Genomic DNA, 20,993 nt, shown 5'->3' on the forward strand with positions numbered 1-20,993 from the left:
GAGCCCCTTCTCTCTTTTCGCATATCATCTCCCAGTTCTCCCCTCCCCGGTTCCATGTAATTTCAACCTTTCGTTACAATGTAAACCAATATGATGTGTATTTTAATGTCGGTATAAAAAAGATGTTAAATAAAATAAAATAAATAAATAAAAAATATATTATCAACAAAGATGCATAGATCCCTTTCCTGAATGGAGACTCTTAATGTGGAACCTTACTTTGTGTAGCTGTTGTAAGTTTGACATGTACTGGACCCTTGGTTGCTATATTGATGACTCCTCCCACGGGGAGAGGCCCCATGAGGAAAATATAGCAATAGGCTGACTCTTCACTAATGACCACAGAGAGAATGGAAGGTTTATTATACAGCCTTGGCAAACCCCGATGAAGTTCAGTCCAGGCACTGAGATGTATCAAGTGCAGAGAAAGTCTCAATAGAAGCTGGAAGTGAAGGGTCTGTTAGTGGTCCACGGATCGGGGTAGGCCGAGAATCCAGTCACAAATGACGTAGTCAGTGAAGGTAGATCCGGCAGTGGTCCGCGGAGCGGAGTACGCCGAGAATCTATTCTGTGGTGAGACAAGGAAGAGAGACTGAAGAAAGAAGGTACTCATGAAGGCTGGTAGATGTAGGAGAGGTGGCCTCCGCAGATCGGCGGCAGTGATGATGCAAGATCCAGAATGCCGGACCCAGATATCCTCTGTAGATGCAGGTTTGGAGAAAACATCAAGGAAAGATGAGTATTGCGGTGGTAGACTGGGTAACAATGGTATGGTAGGCATACATGGCACAGGGATTATTTTAGACAGACATTGACCATGGCAGTCAGGACCCCATTGTGACAATTCCAAAGAAGCCCAGTTAAATTGAGGCATGTGATCCTGTAACCAAGGTAGGCCGAGCACCACTGGATGGATGGCTTTCTCAAGAACAAGAAAGGAGATGGTCTCTGAGTGTAAAGCCCAAGTGCGAAGGCAAATGGGCTGAGTGGTGAGAGAGACTTCTCCCAGAAGTGGTTCTCCGTGTATAGAAGATAGCAGCAAGGGCGTAGCCGTGGGTGTCGTAGGAATTCGTAGATGTTCTACCAGCTGTTTTAAAATAAAGTCCCCTCCGGCCCTGGAGTCTATGAGGGCAAGTGTCTGAAACTCCAGACTTCCACAGATAAGTGAGACAGGAAGTGATAATGGAGGAGTAGGTGTAGTTAGACCTAGGAAGAGTCCTCCAGCGGATCCTAGGTCTGCATGTTTCCCGGACAGATAGGAGAAGTCTGGACAGCATGGCCAGAGTGGCTACAGAACATGCATAGACCCATGCATTTACAATAGCATCTCTCCTTAGAGGTTAAATGGCTGTGGCCTATCTACACTGGCTTGTCCTCCTCACTAGGAGGCAATTGTAGGGTAGGATCTGTGTGCAAAGGCTTAGGACGGGTACCTCCCGAGACATGCTTTTTGGGACTCTTGCCTCCTGGGTGCGGCGATCAATCCTCCCAGCTAAATCGGCAATTCACGAGTCACTAATTCGTCCTTCAGTCGAGAGTTGAGACCCTCTAAGAAAATGGCACGCAAGCATCCCAGGTCCCAATGGAGTTCGGATGCTAAAGTCTTAATTTCAATCACATAGTCCGATAGAGGCTTGTTCCCTTGCTGAAGATGCAGCAGATTAGATTCTGCAATGGACTGATGAGCGGGAATCATCAAATACTGACTTGAAAAGGGTTAGAAAGCCGGTCAAATCATTCAAAATAGGGTCACCGCGTTCCCAGAGCAGTGAAGCCCAGGCCAGGACTCTTCCTTCGAGTAACGAAAGGATGTAAGTGGTCTTGGCGATAGCAGTAGGGAAGTAGTTGGGTTGCAAAGAAAAATGCATACTACATTGGTTAATGAAGCTCCTACACATCCGTGTATCCCCAGAAAACCGTGTAGGAGTTGATAGAGGTACGGTAGTCTTGACAGTAAGTACCTGAGATGAGGAGCCTTCAGCTGGAACCATTGAGGTATTCAGTTGGATGTTCAATCTGTTGTAAGTTTGACATGTAGTGGACCCTTGGCTGCTATATTGATGAGGGGAGGGGCCCCGTGAGGAAAATATAGCAGTAGGCTGACTCTTCAGTAATGATCACAGAGACAATGTGTTGCGACCGTCGCCCCCCGACGTCTCAACTACGCCCACCTTACCGCTTTGGTAAGGTGGGCGTAGTTGAGACGTAGTTGAGACTACTTCATAAATTGTAGGGATCCACCTACAACTACCTCAAACACCAACAGATTGCTAACTCCATGGATCCGGCACAACTCAATGCCTTGCAGGCCATACCGGGCCTGGCCCAACACGCTGTGGAGCAGCAAGACGCCTTGGAGAAACTTACTTCAGCGTTTCATCAGCTACACACACAGAAGGTTCAAGGCACAGCTTCCAACCATGAAGGTCAGTTACAGGAGATAACTTTAAAAACTGCTGCACCATTGGCGGCTCCAATCCGCTTTTCTGGTGAAATCCAGAAGACCCAGGGCTTCTTAAACCAGTGCTGCATGCATTTTGCCTTACAGCCATCTTTATTTCCTACGGCTCTTTCCAAGACTACCTACATCCTTTCTTACCTGGATGGTAGAGCCTTGTCTTGGGCATCTACCTTGTGGGAGCACAAGGACCCCATTTTGCAGGACATAGAAGAATTTATGGGCTTGTTTAAATCCATTTTCAATGACCCTGCTCGAACTGCTGTAGCCAGTCCTGCTTTGGTGGAATTGAAGCAAGGCAGCAGATCACTGGCTGAATTTGCCATCAAGTTCAAAACTCTTGCGGCAGAACTTCGCTGGGACCCCAAATGTCTCAAGTCACTCTTTTGCAGAGGCCTGGATACCCGTTTAAAGGACGAGCTGGCTGCTCGCAAAACACCTGACTCACTGGACAAATTAGTAGCTTTGGCTACTTGGATTGATCACCGACTCCGGGACAAAGTGACGGAACTCCGGCCTAAGGTGTTACCTGGGTTGAAACAGGCTAGTTCGATATCCGCACCTCGGATGGTTCCAGTAATTCTTGCTGCTGATAAAGATGAACCGAAGCAACTTGGTCATGGACATTTGACTTCCAAAGAAAGAAGATTTCGGAAGAAGCGCAGCCTTTGCATGTACTGTTGTCAGCCCAGCCATAATGTCTCTACATGCTTCATTCGTCCGGAAAATGGATGGGCCTAAGTCCTGCAGGAGGACTGTTCTTAGGCCATACCGCATCCTCTCCTCCGCTTTCTCTTCCAGTCTCTTTGACTTATGGACTGGTCACGGTTCAGACTCCTGCCTCGGTGGACTCAGGGGCAGAAGGCAACTTCATTCTCAGGCGTCTAGTGGAAGACTTAAGGAGTCCCCTCATCAAGCTGAAAGATCCACTACTGTGTCAGCATTTGAAGTGGGCTATGGACGTTCCACAATACCGCTACTTCCACTGAAGCTCAGTGATGTCCCAGCAGCTCAATCCACTGCTGCTGTTATTCATAACGCTTTCCACGTTTCATCTCTGAAACCACTCATTCTCAGCGAATTTTTTTCCAAATCTCAATATCCACCTGTCATCAGTGCAGAAGATGACTTAGAATTTAAAGTCGAAGAGGTCCTGGATGTTCGTAAAAGAGGCAATACTTTTGAATACCTTCTGAAGTGGGAAGGTTTCGGCCTCGAAGAAAACTCTTGGGAGCCTCAGACCAACATTCTGGACAAAGAGATGCTTCGTCAGTTCCACCTCGCGCATCCTTGAAAACCCAAGCCTGGTACCCGCAGAGGAAATCGTCCTTTGAAGGGGAGTACTGTTGCAATCGTCGCTGCCCGTCTCCACTACGCCCACCTTACCACTTTGGCGACTCCCTCTTTGCCTGTTGGAAGTTTGGCTGCCGCGGCATCCCCATGCCGTCCTCCTCCGGCGTCCCCAGACTGGCTAGACGCTGCACACCACCATGTTTCCCCGGAGTCTAGGGGCACACGTGCGGCGTGGCCCCGACTGAAGTACCAGCAGTGGCGTGAACCTCAGGGGCAGCCCCTTGAGGTGACATCATCCTCAGCAAGGGTTACTCTACCTAAGCTGCTCTGCCTCCTCGGACTTACCAGGGGTACCTGCTCCTTGGGGGCCTCGCTTTCTCTTTGCCTTTCAGATCGCAGTCTGGAACCGGTACTCGCTCCTCGAGGGCCCTTGTTCCCGGACTTGCTACTGAAGACCACTTCTGCCAGGAAGTCATCGCTGCCTACAACATCAGTGAGTTACTTCTCTCTCTCAGAGCGTTCCCTAGAACCAGGTACTCGCTCCTCGAGGGCCTACTCCATTCCATCTCCTGGGCTGCTTCCAAGAGACTATTGTGTTTGTGTTACCATCAAGGTTCTGTTCCTGAACTTTGCATACCCTGCCTACTCACTATATTCAGTTTCTCTACAGCTCAGCTATCCAGGATCACTGTTCCAGTATCTGAGGGACTACAAGCCCAGCCGGGCACTCTAGCTCACTACTGCCACCTCTGGTGGTTCAATATACTGTTTAATAAAAGAACTAGTGTGTGTCTGTCTACATACTCTGAGCCTGACCGGTGGTCCCTCTCGGGATCTTCCTCCGGGGGCGTGGTCATCTGCTACCGGCCCAAGGATCCATCTACAACTACCTCAAACACCAACAGAATGGAAGCTTTATTATACAGCAGTTGGCAAACCCCGAGGAGCGGGGTGCGTCCTCAGCCAGTGGAGTAGGTCTTGATGATGAAGTTCAGTCCAGGCACTGAGTTGTATCAAGTGTAGAGAAAGTCTCACCAGAAGCTGGAAGTGAAGGGTCCGGTAGTGGTCCACGGAGCGGGGTAGGCCGAGAACCCAGTCACAGATGACGTAGTCAGCGATGGTAGATCCGGTAGTGGTCCACGGAGCGGAGTACGCTGAAAATCTATTCTGTGGTGAGACAAGGCAGAGAGACTGAAGAGAGAAGGTACTCACGAAGGCTGGTAGCTGTAGGACAGGTGGCCTCCGCAGATCGGAGGTAGAGATGATGCAAGGTCCGGAACGCCGGAGCCCAGATATCCTTTGTAGATGCAGGTTAACCCAGGAGGAAGGCAGGTGAGTGCAAAGCCTTGGAGAGCGGGTACCTAGGATCCTGATGAACTGGGAAACCTGGAGAGTAGATAGGAGCGAAGAAAGACTCCCGAGGAGCAGGTGCCTTGAGCGTCCTTGCTGGAACAGCGTAACCCCGGAGGGTAGTTAGGAGCGAATAAGGCCCCCGAGGAGCGGGTACCTAGAACGCCCTGGTGTAGCCAGCGTAGCCCCGGAGGGTTTGTAGGAGCAAGAATTCAGAGCGGGTATCTCTGAAGGAAGTCGAAATTAGCTGGAGTGGAATCCTTGCTAACTTGTAGCTGGATTGGAGATCGGAGGCTAAGTACCTGGAGGTAGTGACGTTATGCGGTGGGAATGCCCCCAAGGTTCCTGCAATGACGTATTCAAAAGAGAGGGCGGCACCCACGTGCCCTAAGTGACCTCATTGTAAGAATAGCGAACGCAATCGCCCATGCCAGTCCGGGGACACCGGAGAGGTTGGCGGAGAGAGGCAGAGGCAGCCATCTTGCCCAGAGGAGAGGAAAGAGGAAGAAAAGAGGTGAGACAGAGAGGGCGCGGTCGTCTGCGACTGACGGGCACAACAGTAGCTATAATCTGGGTTACTCTTCCCTATGCATCACTATCACTTATCCACATTAAATTTCATTTGCATGCCCAGTCTCCCAGTTTTGCAAGATCTGCTTGCAATTTCTCACAATCCTCTTGTGATGTAACAACTTTGAATAATTTTGTGTGATCAGCAAATTTGATCCTTTTACTTGTTGTTCCTTTTTCCAGATCATTTATAAATATGTTAAAAAGCAGTGGTCCCAGAACAGATCCCTGGGGTACTTTACTATTCAACTTTCTCCATTGAGAAAATTTACCATTTAGCCCTACTCTCTGGTTTCTATCTTTTAATCAGTTCTCAATCCACAATAGGACACTGCCCCCTATTCCATGACTTTTTAATTTCTTAAGAAGTCTCTCAAGAGGACTTTGTCAAATGCTTTCTGGAAATCTAGATACACTAGATCAACTGGCTCACTTTTATCCACATGTTTATTTACACCCTCAAAAATTGTAGCAGGTTGGTAAGGCAAGACTTCCCTTGGCTAAATCCATGTTAGCTTTGTCCCATTAAACTATGCCTATCTACTTTAAGAAAAAAATCTTAGACCTCACCGCTACTCTCTCTTATCTACCTAATTCATATCCTCTCCTCACTATCACGCCTCCTCAACTAAACTCATCTCTAGAAACATTTGAACCTACATCAACGTTGGAAATTGAAAACATCATTAAAAAGCTGAAACCAGCAATGCACCCTATTGACCCAATTCTGACCAATCTACTCTTCAATATCCCTAACTCCATCTCTAAACCCATCTCGGATATCATTAACCTTTCTTTAGCCCAAGGTCTAGTGCCAGACCAACTAAAGTTTGCTATTCTCAAACCTATACTAAAAAAACTAAATCTGTCTCCTTCGGATCCAGCTAACTTCTGTCCAATAGCCAACCTACCAATGATTGCAAAAATCATGGAAAAAGTGGTAAACAAACAATTATCTGAATACCTTGAGGATCATCATATTCTTTTCCCATCTCAACACGGTTTTAGGAAGTCATTTAGCACAGAAACGCTACTCCTATCCCTCGCTGACAACATCCTTATCAACATGGAAAAAGGTCAAAAGCACTTACTAGCTCTACTTGATCTATCTTCAGCATTTGATACGGTCAACCATTCTACTCTTCTGGAACGACTAGCTGAAATAGGCATCAAGGGAGTAGCATTAAGCTGGTTTAAATCATTCCTATCCAATAGATTCTATAAAGTCAAGATTAACAATAATGTATCTCCAGCCGTCAGCTCCAATATGGGTGTTCCCCATGGTTCCTCCCTCTCACCCACACTATTTAACATTTATTTACTCCCACTTTGCCGCCTGCTTACTAAGCTAAATCTTTCACATTACTTTTATGCAGATGACATTCAAATAATCATACCAATCACCGATTCCATTCAAAATACCATAAATCTCTTGAACAACCATCTGCAAACTATCAACAATCTACTCGCCTCTATCAACCTTGTGCTGAATTCCAACAAGACGGAAATCCTTATTATTTCTCAAGACGACTTGAACTCACCCCAACCAACCTTCACCATGATAAAACCCTCACCATTTGTCAGAGATCTTGGGGTCATCCTCGACAATCAGTTCAACCTCAAGAAATTTGTTAACACCACCACTAAAGATTGCTTTTTCAAGCTTCAAGTGCTCAGAAACCTCAAGCCACTTCTGCACTTCAAAGACTTCAGACTTGTACTTCAAGCAATCATCTTGACAAAACTTGACTACTGCAACTCTCTGCTGCTTGGTCTTCCAGCCATAGTTTTAAAACCACTGCAGATGGTGCAGAATTCTGCAGCTAGACTCCTCACCAATACTAAAAGGAGGGAACACATCTCCCCCACTCTTCAAACACTACATTGGCTTCCAGCCAAATTTAGGATCCTATTCAAGATACTCTCAATTATCCATAAAGTTATCCACAACCTCACCTTCCTCAACATCTCCACCCCTCTAAAACCTTATACCTCCTCTAGACCTATTAGGAGTGCCTACCAAGACACACTATTCGCTCCCCAAGCCAAAACTTCTATCAGAAAACGCGCCATCTCGACAGCTGGCCCACACCACTGGAACGCTCTGCCACACGATCTAAGGCGAGAATCCTGCCCAACTGTCTTCAAAAAGAGACTAAAAACATGGCTATTTAGCCAAGCCTTTCAGGACAATTAACTTATCTTCCTTTCAACATTCTCTCTACTTGCTTTTCTTCAGACTATCCCTCTCACCCATCCCTCTCTCTGCCTCTTACCCCCTACACTTTCCTCATCATTTCCTTCATTTATTTAACCTTACTCTCATCCCTCTAAGATGAATATCTCAATTCCTCTGATTCTTTGATGTGCTTGTCTGTTATGTATAAATAATTTCCAATGATCTTATAAGGCAATGTTCAGATCAGAATGTTACATCTCTTTTTACTGTTAAAACTGTTGAATTCGCTAACTTGTTTTACTGTATCACTTTAAGGCGAAATTGAAGTTAAATGTAAACCGGTATGATTTGTATCTCTACAAGAATATTGGTTTAAAAAAAATAAAAATAAATAAATAAATCTATAGGTTTAGCAATTTTGTTCTTTATGATAGTTTCTACTATTTTGCCTGGCACAGATGTAAAACTAATGGGAGCACCACTGGATCCCTTTTTAAAAATTGGTGTTACATTGGCAACCCTCCAGTCTTCAGGTACCATTGATGATTTTAATGATAGTTTACAAAGTACTAATAGCAGGTCTGCAATTTAATTTCAGGACTTTCAGCATTCTGGGATGTATACAATCTAGTCCAGGTGTTTGAAACTCTTTAGTTTGTCTATTTGCCCTATTACATCTTCTAGGTACACTGAGATTTCTTTCAAATCTGCTGAATCATCACCTTTGAATATCATTTCTGGCATGGGTATCTCTCTCACATCTTTCTCAGTGAAGACTGAAGCAAAGAATTAATGTAGTCTGTCTGCTATGGCTTTGTCATACCTAAGTGCCCCTTTTACCCGTTGATCATCTAATGGTCCAACTGATTCCTGTTGCAAGGGTGGACCCTTAGTCCGAGATGAGGTTGAGTAGTAGGGAGCCTTGCAGGTTCTCGTCATCAGTTGGCGGAGCTGGCCAGTGTAGAGACCCAACAGGACCTTCACCAATATCAGCTCTCGTTCCCCGCAGTTTGAGCCCTTGGTTAATGGGGCCGGCAGGACTTAGGAGGTCTCCGGAGAAGAACAACTCCACAAAGGATGCTGGCAAGAACAGAGTGAGAGTTCCAAGGGTCAGGACAGGCAGCGGTCCAGCAAGTCCAAAGGTGTACCAGGAGTCAGGGCAGGAGCAATCCAACGAAGTTCAGAAGCATACAAGGGGTCAGGGCCGACGGTGATCCAACGAAATCCAGAAACTTACCAGAACTCAGGGCAAGCAGCAATCCAACAAATCCAGAAACGATCCAAGCCAAGGCCAATGAAGCAATCCAGAAGGAGACGGCATCAGGCAACCAGTTACTCACAAGGAGGTTGCGGAGGCAGAGCACTGCAGGTAGGAACAGGCTTAAGTAGACAGATGGGCTGATGTCATCAGAGGGAGCCACGGGAGCTTTCCCACTGTGGCCCCTTTAAGATCAGAGGAGAGGCATACGCGCATGCACGCACAGGAAGGAGCTGGTGGGGCCAAACATCGGCGGTTTGAGCAGCGGCTCCGGGCTGCAAGGGAGTTTGTTGATGGCAGCGGCTCCCTGCTGCTGCATGAGAGGTCACGGCTGAACTGGTGCCGTGCTGGGTAAGTGCGACTGGCTGCGGAGCGCTGCTGCCAATGTGCACAACTCCCTCGCAGGCTTTCTACTTCAAATGTACCTGAAAACGTTTTTATTACGAATTTTTGCTTTCATGGCAAGTTTCTTTTAAAATTTTCTCTTTGCCTTTCTTGTCAGTGCTTTGCATCTAACTTGCCAGTGCTTATGCTGTTTCCTGTTTTTTTTTTTTCATTCAGATCCCTTTTTCATTTCTTGAAAAATGCTCTTTTAGTTATTATAGCCTCTCTCACCTCACCTTTTAAGCATGCTGGTAAGAACATAAGAACATAAGAAATTGCCATGCTGGGTCGGACCAAGGGTCCATCAAGCCCAGCATCCTGTTTCCAACAGAGGCAAACCAGGCCACAAGAACCTGGCAATTACCCAAACACTAAGAAGATCCCATGCTATTTACATCCTACCCCTCTGTCACTTCCTATCCAGCCTAAATCTTCCACATTACATATATGCTGATGATGTTCAGCTCCTCATACCCATCACTGACTCTATTTCTAAAACCATGGATTTCTGGAACGATACTCTCCAATCCATAAACAATCGCCTTTCTTCCATCCACCTAGCTCTCAACACTACTAAAACTGAAATCATGCTCATCTCACCCCTTAACCACTCGATCCTTCCCCCTCTTTCACAGTTCCAATTTGCACAACAAGTCCGTGATCTGGGTATCATTCTCGATGGGCACTTCACACTGAAGAAATTTATCAACAACATACTAAAAGATGGCTTCTTTAAACTTCATACACTAAAAAAACTAAAACCCTTACTACACCCCCCCGATTTCCAAACAGTGCTCCAAACCACCATCTTCGCCAAAACCGACTGCTGCAACTCCCTTCTCCTCGGCCTTCCTAACAACGCCATTCACCCCATTCAAATTTTACAAAACACAACAGCCCGAATCTTGACCAACTTACGCAGACACGACCATATTACACCTGTTCTAAAAGATCTACATTGGCTCCCAATAGATTCCCGTATACAATATAAGACTCTCTCTCTCATCCACAAGGCTTTATACAATCCTGAAATGAACTGGTTTAATGAATCCTTCCGCTTACACCAGTCTAATAAGCCTACTAGACACGCACATCTCGCAACTATGCCCATCCCTTCCCCTAAACTCTACAAACTAACATCTACCAGAGCCCGTGCAATATCGATAGCCGGGCCGACCCTTTGGAACACAATGCCAGTTGAACTACGGCAAGAGGAATGCCTCAAATCATTCAAGCGGAAGCTCAAGACCTGGTTCTTTGCCAAGGCATACACGTAATTTCTCCCTTCCTCTCCTCTGCCCACCATTCCTCTCCTCTGCCCCCCTCTTCTGGCCCTCTATCCCCTCACTTCGCCCTTCTCCTACCTTTTTCTCCCCCCCTCACCTCATACACTTTTTCTCCCCCCTCACCTCGTTCCCTTCCCTCTGCTCGCCACTCCCCCCTCTCCTCCTAGCACTCCTAAATTGCTTATCTCTTAGTGTCTTCCTTTTGTACATATGTATATATTTACAAACCTCGTTGATTATTTAATGCAAATTTCCCCTTGTTATTCACACCCTCATTTATTCATTTGTTAACTTGTTTTATTTGTTCAATGTAAAGCGCCATGCCTGGCGTTTGTTTGTGTTACACTGTAAACCGATGTGATATCCTGGATGAATGTCGGTATATAAAATTTTTTAAATAAATAAATAAATAAATAAACAAATAAATAAATAAATAAATAAACTTGATTAATAGCCGTTAATAGACTTCTCCTCCAAGAACTTATCCAAACCTTTTTTGAACCCAGCTACACTAACTGAACTAACCACATCCTCTGGCAACAAATTTCAGAGCTTTATTGTGCGTTGAGTGAAAAAGAATTTTCTCCGATTAGTTAAATGTGCTACTTGCTAATTTCATGGATTGCCCCCTAGTCCTTCTATTATTCAAAAATGTAAATAACCCATTCACATCTACTCGTTCCAGACCTCACATGATCTTAAAGACCTCTATCATATCCCACCTCAGCCATCTCTTCTCCAAGCTGAACAACCCTAACCTCTTCAGCCTTTCATCACAGGGGAGCTGTTCCATCCCCTTTATCATTTTGGTTGCCCTTCTCTGTACCTTCTCCATTGCAACTATATCTTTTTTGAGATGCAGCGACCGGAATTGTACACAGTATTCAAGGTGCGGTCTTCACCATGGAGCGATATAGAGGCATTATGACATTTTCCGTTTTATTAACCATTCCCTTCCTAATAATTTCTAACATTCTGTTTGCTTTCTTGACTGCTGCAGCACACTGAGCTGACGATTTTAAAGTATTATCCAATATGATGCCTAGATCTTTTTCCTGGGTGGTAGCTCCTAATATGGAATCTAACATTGTGTAACTAAAGCAACGGTTATTTTTCCCTATATGCAACACCTTGCACTTGTCCACATTAAATTTCACCTGAGATTTGGATGCCCAATCTTCCAGTCTTGCAAGGTCCTCCTGTAATGTATCACAATCCGCTTGTGATTTAACTACTCTGAATAATTTTGTATTATCCGCAAATTTGATAACCTCACTCGTCGTATTCCTTTACAGAAAGGAAGCCTTCCTTCCCCCTTTTCTAATGCACAGTGTACATCTGGTCTGGGATTCCAAGATGTTATTTTTAATCTAGGTCCATGCCTGATATAAACTTTCAACCTTTGCAGCTGCTCTTTTTAGTTTTTTCCTAATCATTTTCTTCATTTTATCATAGTTGCCTTTTTGAAAGTTAAATGTTGTCGCAGTGTATTTCTTTTTCGTGCTCCCTCCAGTTATTAAGTCAAATCTGATTATGATTAAGCTGGTCTTGTTGTTGCTGGACCTAAAGGACCTGGCTGGGTGGGGTCTGAGCTGCGGGAAAGACCACTGAGCTCATGACTTCAGCAATTTGACACAAAGTGTAAGCGCTTGGCTTTGGTGAGGTTGATGCTGCCCCATAGGCGAACCTAATAGGCCCCTGCCAACAGTGGGTAGACTTACTCCGAGAGATGCTAGAGCTGGGCTTCACCTTACCAACCCTGTTCACACAGGTGAGCCCTTGGGTTCCAGGGGCCGGTAGGACTTAGGTGAAAAGGTCTCAGAGGGGAGAGCAAGTCAGGAAGTAGGCTGAGGGTCAGGGTTGGCAATGAACAAGCAATATCAGGTCCAGGCAGTGATCAGGGCAGGTGGAAATCAGGCAAGGTCAGGTCCAGGCAGTGATCAGGACAGTCGGCAATCAGAGTCAGGCAGAGACAGAGGGACACGACAGACAAAGCACAAGGGACCAAGATTTAGGAAGGGCAAGGTACCAGAGAGACAGGCAGGTCAAGAGGACAACGGGGCAGGGCAAGAAGGAATCAAGGAGGCAAAGCAGAACAAAAAGGCAAAGGCACAGAGGAGAATAGAGACACATATTACAATGCAGGAGGACCTGTTGCTGAGGCAGAGAATCGCTGTGCTGTCAGTGCTTATGAAAGACCAGGCATGTGATGTCATCCCAGGGTGCCATGGGCCCTTTAAGAATTGGTGTGCGCCATGTGTGCACACCTAAACAGGGCCCAAGAGGAGCAGGGAGCATGGCGACATCTCTAAGGGGTGGTGTTGGAGTGAGTATGGCCCGTTGCGGGATTGTCTTGTGGCCGACCCATCATTAGATATCCACTATTATGTATTTTTAATCCTCCCAAATGTTTTTGTACCAATTTCAAATATATTATGATCTCATATTTCTTGCTTAATCCCTATTGGATTAAGCAAGAAATATATTTGAAATTAGACAAAAAATTGTGGGGGATTAAAAATATATAATAGTGGATATCTAACGATGGGTCAGCCACAAGACAAGCAAGAAATATGAGATCATAATATATTTGAAACTGGTATAAAAAAAATTAGATAAAAAATAAAAATAGTAGAGGAGAGGAGAGGAGGAATGGAACATAATGATTAGCTAAAGGTCACCTGGAACATACTGATGATACCTTTCTACTTAGAGTAATGTTTTATATGTATGCCCATTACCTCACTTCTCTCTTTATTTGATTTAATACAGACGATAAGTTTAGCATCACTGTTTATATTATATTGTGTTATATAAGAATAAATACATGCTAATAAAAGACTTATGCTCCACACTTTCACAGGTTTTAAAATAGCAATTTACGTGCATAAATATTGGTGCTGTCCCGGAATGCTCCTGGCATGCCTCTTTTTTACATGCACATATTTACGCATGGACCCCAATTTAGGAACGTATTTACAGTTTTGAAAATACTATAGACTCGCTTATGTGCTTTTGTATGCGTGCATATACTATTTTTTTTACACATACATTTTTTGAAAATTCACCTCTAAGTTTTTAGAACTGCTTGGCCAAAACTGCTGTAAAAACATGAATGAAGCTCTTTCTAAGTAGTAATGAAAGGTGAAGGTATGGATAGAAGACCAGGTGGCAGTTTTGCAGATTTCTTCTATGAAAATGGAACGAAGTTGCACTATGGACGTTGCAGTAGCCCTGACTTTATGTGCTTTAACCTTACTCTGAAGATGTTGCCCTGATTGCATGTAATAGCAAGATATGCAATCAGAAATTCATGTGGAAAGAGTTCTTTTTGTAACAGTAACTCCTTGTTTTACTGGGTTAAAGGAGATGGATAATTGAAAAGATTTCCTGTAATACTTAGTTCTGTACAAACAGAACACTAAATCCTTTCTACAGTTCACTTTTATTATTATGCAGTCTCAGAAAAATGTCAGAAGCACAAAGGACAGATTTAAATTAAAATTAAATTGAGAGACTGCTTTTGGTAAACATTTTGATTGAGTTTTTAAAACTACTCTATTTTTCTAGATTTCATTACAGAGAGAATATGAAACTAGAGTCTGTAATTTGTTTCTTTGTTGGGCAGAAGTTACAGCTATCAAAATATAATAGAACTTTACAAGAGAGAAATTTTAGTTTTCCTGAGGCCAGAGGCTCAAAAGATGGTTTCATGAACTGAGTAAGAACTATGTTTAGATCCCATGGGGTAGGATGATCTGTAATTGGAGGACGAAGATGATTTTGGTCTTCCTAAATCTGGCAACTTATTTATGTTCTTGATTTGCTATCATTCCCATAATCATCATAGCAGCTGATAATATAAAATACATATAAAATAAAATTGATTCAATACAAAAAGCATACACAGTGGGGCGGATTTTAAAAGGCGCGCGAATAGCCTACTTTTGTTTGCGCTCCAGGCGCAAACAAAAGTACGCTGGATTTTAGTAGATACGCGCGGAGCCGCGCGTATCTGCTAAAAACCTGGATCGGCGCGCGCAAGGCTATGGATTTTGTATAGCCGGCGCGCGCCAAGCCGCGCAGCCTACCCCCGTTCCCTCCAAGGCCGCTCCGAAATCGGAGCGGCCTCAGAGGGAACTTTCCTTTGCCCTCCCCTCACCTTCCCCTCCCTTCCCCTACCTAACCCCCCCGCCCGGCCCTATCTAAACCCCCCCCTTACCTTTGTCGGGGGATTTACGCCTCCCAGAGGGAGGCGTAAATCCCCGCGTGCCAGCGGGCCTCCTGCGCGCCGGGCCGCAACCTGGGGGCGGGTACGGAGGGCGCGGCCACGCCCCCGGACCGCCCCGGGCCGTAGCCACGCCCCCGTACCCGCCCCCAAAACGCTGCCGACACGCCCCCGAAACGCAGCGACGACCGGGCCCGCCCCGACACGCCCCCGACACGCCCCCCTCGGAGAACCCCGGGACTTACGCGAGTCCCGGGGCTCTGCGCGCGCCGGGAGGCCTATGTAAAATAGGCTTCCCGGCGCGCGCCGGGAAGCCTATTTTACATAGATCGGGAGTGGGGGCCAGAGGCATGATGGTGGTCCGGGGCAGGGCCGGGGGTGCGGCGGCAGTACGGGGGCGGGGCCTGGGGCAGTTCCAAGTCCTCCGGCACAGTGGCCGTGCTGGAGGTTTGCGTGCCAGCAGCCGGCCAGCGCGCTCAAGAGGCAGGCGTAACTTTTTCATCAAAGGTGGGGGGATTTAGTTAGGGCTGGGGGTGGGTTAGATAGGGGAAGGGAGGGGAAGGTGGGGGGAAGGGGGGTCGGAGAAAAAGTTCCCTCCAAGGCCGCTCCGATTTCGGAGCGGCCTTGGAGGGAACAGGGAAAGCCATTGGGGCTCCCCTCAGGCTTGGCGCGCGCAAGGTGCACATGTGTGCACCCCCTTGCACGTGCAGAGCCTGGATTGTATAACATGCGCGCGGTAGTGTGCGCATGTTATAAAATCGGGCATAGATTTATTCGCGCCAGGTTGCGCGAACCAATCTATGCCTGTGCATAAGTTTTAAAATCTGGCCCTATATATATATAGGTTGCTGAGAAATAGGAATTCTTTCTGAAGTTTGGTGGTATGCTCCTATAACACTCAGATCAGAGCAGGCATAACCGACTGTGCAAACCATGCACAAGGCTGCAGCCTGGAGGCCACTCAGGGAATAAGGATCGGTCTCATCATCTGTGCCATCTGGTTTCCTATCGAGAAGGTCAGCTCTAGGCATACCCGACGCTTACCCACAGCATCAGGTGTGCAGGATTTCACCGCTTGCAATCCTGAGTTGTTAAGTTTGGCCAGGGCCGGGGACTCCGCCTAAAGGAAGGAGTGCAGTCCTTGAAAAAATTCTACCCAAGAAAAGGCAGAAGGATCCATGCCAAAACCAGGGGGCTGCTGACCTGTGCCCACTGAACTACCTTTCCCTGCTGACGAACCAGTTAGGGGAGCTTCAAAATCAGGCAATCCTTCTGGCAGCTCTTTTTTCATTCCCGCACCAGCCTGGGAAGAACTAGGCTTAGTAAAATCAGAAGGAGGTATTTCTCCCTGAGCCTCCAAAAAGCGCTGACACAAATTCAAGGGAACGCCAGGTTGAAATGGCCAAATATGACAAGCAACACACAGGGCAAAGCGCTTAGGTTTCTTCACTATGGGTGCCCTAGTCTGCCAATTTGCCTCAACACCCCCCCCCCCCCCCCCCCCCCAAAAATAAGAAATTAGGTGCTCACAGATAAGGTGCACAACACTGTGCCTATATAAATGCCCAACCTGAGCTCCCTCAGGATGCTCAGATATGAGTACATTTTAAAACCCTGGCATGCATAAAAACAAAGAGATACGCACGTGGTCGGGTAGTGTGCGCACTGAGCGCATTTTCATAGTGGCCCAGCCACGCGCATATCTCCCTATATGCGTGGAAATGCCGGGTATTCGAAAGAGGGCAGGCCGGGAGCAGGGTCTGGGCAGGGGACTGGCCAGGACTATCCCGGTGATGCATGTGCCGGCAGCCAGCCAGCACACACAACTTACTTCAGCTCCTTAGCAGAAGTTATAAAACAAAAAACATTTGATTAGATAGATGGGAAGTAGGGCTTGGGGCGCGACGCACGCATGTTATAAAATTGGCACGTCCATGTGCACATGCCAGGAACTGCACACAGATGGATGCCCATGCATGTTTAAAAATCTACCCCATAATGTGCACAAAAAGGCGCATGTGTATGCATGCGTGAATAAAGGCGCGTGCATGTGCACACAAATAGGTGCCATGGTAGGCACTCCTATAAGTCTAACTAGGCGCCTAGCTTTGTGCCCAACTAGGCGCACAACCAAACACACAATGGGCCGTGCAGTCAGGCATACTAGCACAATCAACGGAAACTGAAGAGGGCAGGCTGCGGCGCATAAAAAAGAGCAAAAACGCCACCACGGTCTACCACACGGCAAGCCAGATGAGCCTTGGAACAGGGCCTAGCCGCAAGGACTGCTCAACCTACCAGGCTGCCCCAGCCCCCTGAACTCCACCGATGGCAGGAACGACAGTCGGATTGTACACCAAGCACGGAGACCCTGGGTGGGGGAATCCCTACTCAACTCCCCTTCTCTTCATCATTTTTTTTTCTTTTAACAATAACTTTTACCTGAGCTCAGCCCATCCTGGCTGAGTACAAGGTCAGTCTCTGGCTGTGAGGGAGAGGGCATAAACCTTCACCGCTGTGCTCAGCTTCCTGCACCCGCTTGCCTTTCAGTTTTGTTGGGTTTTTTTTTACAGCTAAGCCCACGCCAGTTGAAAAAACAGCTATCAGATCAAGGCACTCATCTGAGGGACTAAGGAAATCACCTCAGGAATTCTCAACTGAGGGAGAGACCATAAGGTATCACCACAGGAGAGCGGGGCAAATTAAATTTCCTTCTTTGTTTCTCCTTCAAAACAATCCCCAGTAGGGAGATGCACGTCCACCATCTGCTGGAGACGGAGAATAGTGGTGGACTGATGTCACTGTAGGGGTATATATACTGTGATTTCAGCTTTGCTCCATCTCCATCTGCTGATAGAGGTGTATAACCTACTCGTATTGGATTCACCTGTCTATATGCTAAGCGGCAGATTTTTAAAAAGTATGCCCGCACGTACTTTTGTTCGCACAACCGGTGCAAACAAGAGTACGCGGGTCGGCGCGCGCAAGGCTGCGCAAAATCGGCAGCCTGCGCGCGCTGCCTCCGTTCCCTCCACTCCCCTGCACCTTCCCCTCTCTTCCCCTCTCTTCCCCTACCTAACCCAACCCCCAGCCCTATCTAAACCCCCCTTACGTTTTTATTATAAAAGTTACGCCTGCCCAAGGCACGTGCAACTCGTGCGCGCCGGCCAGCTGCTGGCGCACGATTCCCCGGCCCGGGAGCAGTTTCGGAGGCCTCGGTCACGCCCCCGAAATGCCCCCATGCCGGAACCACGCCCGCGGCCCCGCCCCCGGAACGCCCCTGATGACACGCCGCCGCTACACGCCCCTCGACACGCCCCTGACTTGCCCCCCCAGGAAAGCCCCGGGACTTATGCGCGTCCCCGGGCTTGGGTGTGCCGCCGAACCTATGCAACATAGGCTCGGCACATGCAGGGGGAGCTTGGGGTAGGTTTTCGGGGGGTATGTGCGTATCTTATGTGTGTACCCCTTTGAAAATCTGCCCCTAAGAATGCATATACAATTTTCATTGACTCCTTTAAGTCCTAATTTACTTTCATAAAGTAATTTTCAAAGAGATTTTTGTGAGTAAAACAGTTTTTTTCTCATAGAAAAGGCCTTTTATAAAATTGCATACACAATGTACAGAATTTAAAAAGCCCCTATAGTAGAGTATGTTGGCCATGCACAAGTGACACATTTTAAAAGCCGGAAGTTACGTGCGTATATATACTCGTGTGAGTAACCAAAAAGGGGCTGAAAAGGGGCGGAGTTGGGGGCAGGGCATGGGCATTCCAGGATGGGGACAGCAGTTATGTGTATAACTCCAAATTTTAAAATCATAGGCTGCAGTGAGCACTGGCTTATTAGCCACATAGATTTATTTCTGCTGCTGATGAGGAGCAAATCTGCAGAAATTGTGTTTTAGGCCTAATATGCCAGGGAGAGGGGTCTGGGTCAACTGGGGGGAGTGCAGGCTGAAGAACCCGAGGAGTCTGGATGAATTCAAGATAGACTGGGCAAACAGGTAAACCAACTGGAAAACTGTCTACATCCTTCAACCAAATAAGTTTTAAAATCTGCTTACCTGCACACAATAAGTCCAACAATTTCTTAAGGAAGATACATGAAGTATGTTTGCTTGAGTAACTGATTAAAAGTAGGAGCATACTTACTCGCACTAGGCCTTTTTTTAAATCTTACAAGCATAAATATATACACAATTTAAAATTTCAGTGTATGTTCTCTCGCGCGCCCAAACACAAATGTATGGGTGGCTGCATATTTGAATTAAAATTGGCCAGAATATGTGGGTAAATATATGTATATGTCATGTTTGTGACTAAGGGGTCATTTTCTATCTGTATCATACACATGCATTCCCGGTGGGGAGGTTGAGGAGAGGGTTTGCATTTTTTCACATACTTTTGCATTTTCAAAAATATGCACATAAAATTTCTTCATGCAATTTTGCAGGTGTATATATTTATTTATAAAATTTATAACTTGCTGATCTGCAGATCTCAGCAGGGCACAAAATACATACATACTTGTAGAATTCAATAGCACCATACAATTGTTAAATTGTGTGATGGTAGTTTTGGTGGGATAATTTTCAAAAGTTAATATTTCCTTTTCAAAATTGGTATAATTTATGTATATATTTCCCATCTAATTTATGCAGGCTATTATAAAATTAGCCCCTCAATGTATATATGGTACTCAAGATAAAATAGAAAGGAACAAAGAAAGCCAATCAAAATACCAACAAGGCAAGTAAAATAGGCAAAAGCAAACTGACATTTTGGATGGAATATTTAGTACTGCTGCTTTATCAACCTCAAAATCATAAACTTTTATAGGCAATTAGAAATGGTCTCATAAACCTCAACTCAGATATCCATGAAATGATCTATAGTTTCAAATACTACAGTAACTCAGACAGTCACATATTCACTGATAATATAATTTTAGTATTTGTACCTTCTCATCTTTTGTAAACCTTCATTCTTAAATTGCTGGGCCAGTTGCTGTTTAAATAAACTGAAATGCGTAATTGCCAGAAGTACATTCATCAGTGATCTCCATGGCATCTCATCGATAGATGTTCTACGAATTGATTTACGCTTCATGTAACCGGCAACAATTGGAGTCAGTAGTACCACTAGAGTCGTAAAAGCTCTTCTTTCTCGCCCAGCTTGTGAATTTCTAAAAGAGAAAAGAACAGGAATGGTGAGTTAACACAGAAGGCTTGATCTTGAAAGAAATATTAAACTGTGTAGGGAATTGCACACATATGTAAGCTTTGGATTGATGTGAGTGAATTTCAGAAAGCTCTTATTTGAAGCAATGCCACTGCTATCCTGTTACAGCAGTTCCTTGTTAACAGTTAATGCTATACTTGACCAGAAGATTATGCATACAAAAATAAACCCAATAAGGTTGACATTGAAAGGCTATTGTCCAGGAAGCTTTTAGAATGCCCTGGAAAAAAAAACCAACAAGATTTTAAATTTTCTCCTACTCCCCAGATCAATTTTATCCAAGTATACTTGTTACCATACAAAATGTAGCCAACAAAAAAAGGCTGTGATGGGGGAGTTCTGGGTGTCAGGCTGAACTTTGGTGAGTGCAGATATTCAGCACTATCCAGCTAATGTTAGATGTGTTAAGTCTGATTGGCAAAACAGCTGTCCTAAAGTTACTCTTGTAACCTTTCCTGTGTAACTTTAACTGGGTATAGCCATTCATACAGATAGAGCCTGTGCCCATTGAAGGACCTGAACCTCTGATCTGCTAAGGGTGCTGAAACAGCTGTTTGATATTGTAATTTGGATGGAGAATGCTGGATGGCCATTTCAGTATTCATTCACAGATAAGTTCTGGAGCTCCTCTGATTTATTTCAGAGACTGAATAAATGATTTTAATTGCAATAAAAAAAACATTCAAAAATTAGGACATAGACACTAGTAGGACCATGAATATAACTGCGACATGAGCACATATG

At 45.7% G+C, this 20,993-nt stretch overlaps 1 protein-coding gene across 1 annotated transcript in view; it reads right to left on the minus strand.

Moving 5' to 3' along the window:
• CFAP54 (cilia and flagella associated protein 54) overlaps window positions 1-20,993 on the minus strand; it is a 1,106,494-nt gene that overhangs the window by 607,405 nt on the left and 478,096 nt on the right. Inside the window, exon 33 of the mRNA XM_029597529.1 lies at window positions 19,969-20,193. Coding sequence (XP_029453389.1) covers window positions 19,969-20,193 — 225 coding nt within the window. The remainder of the gene's footprint in view (window positions 1-19,968; window positions 20,194-20,993) is intronic.

The sequence above is a fragment of the Rhinatrema bivittatum genome, chromosome 4 (genome assembly GCF_901001135.1).
Source record: "Rhinatrema bivittatum chromosome 4, aRhiBiv1.1, whole genome shotgun sequence".
NCBI lineage: Eukaryota > Metazoa > Chordata > Amphibia > Gymnophiona > Rhinatrematidae > Rhinatrema > Rhinatrema bivittatum.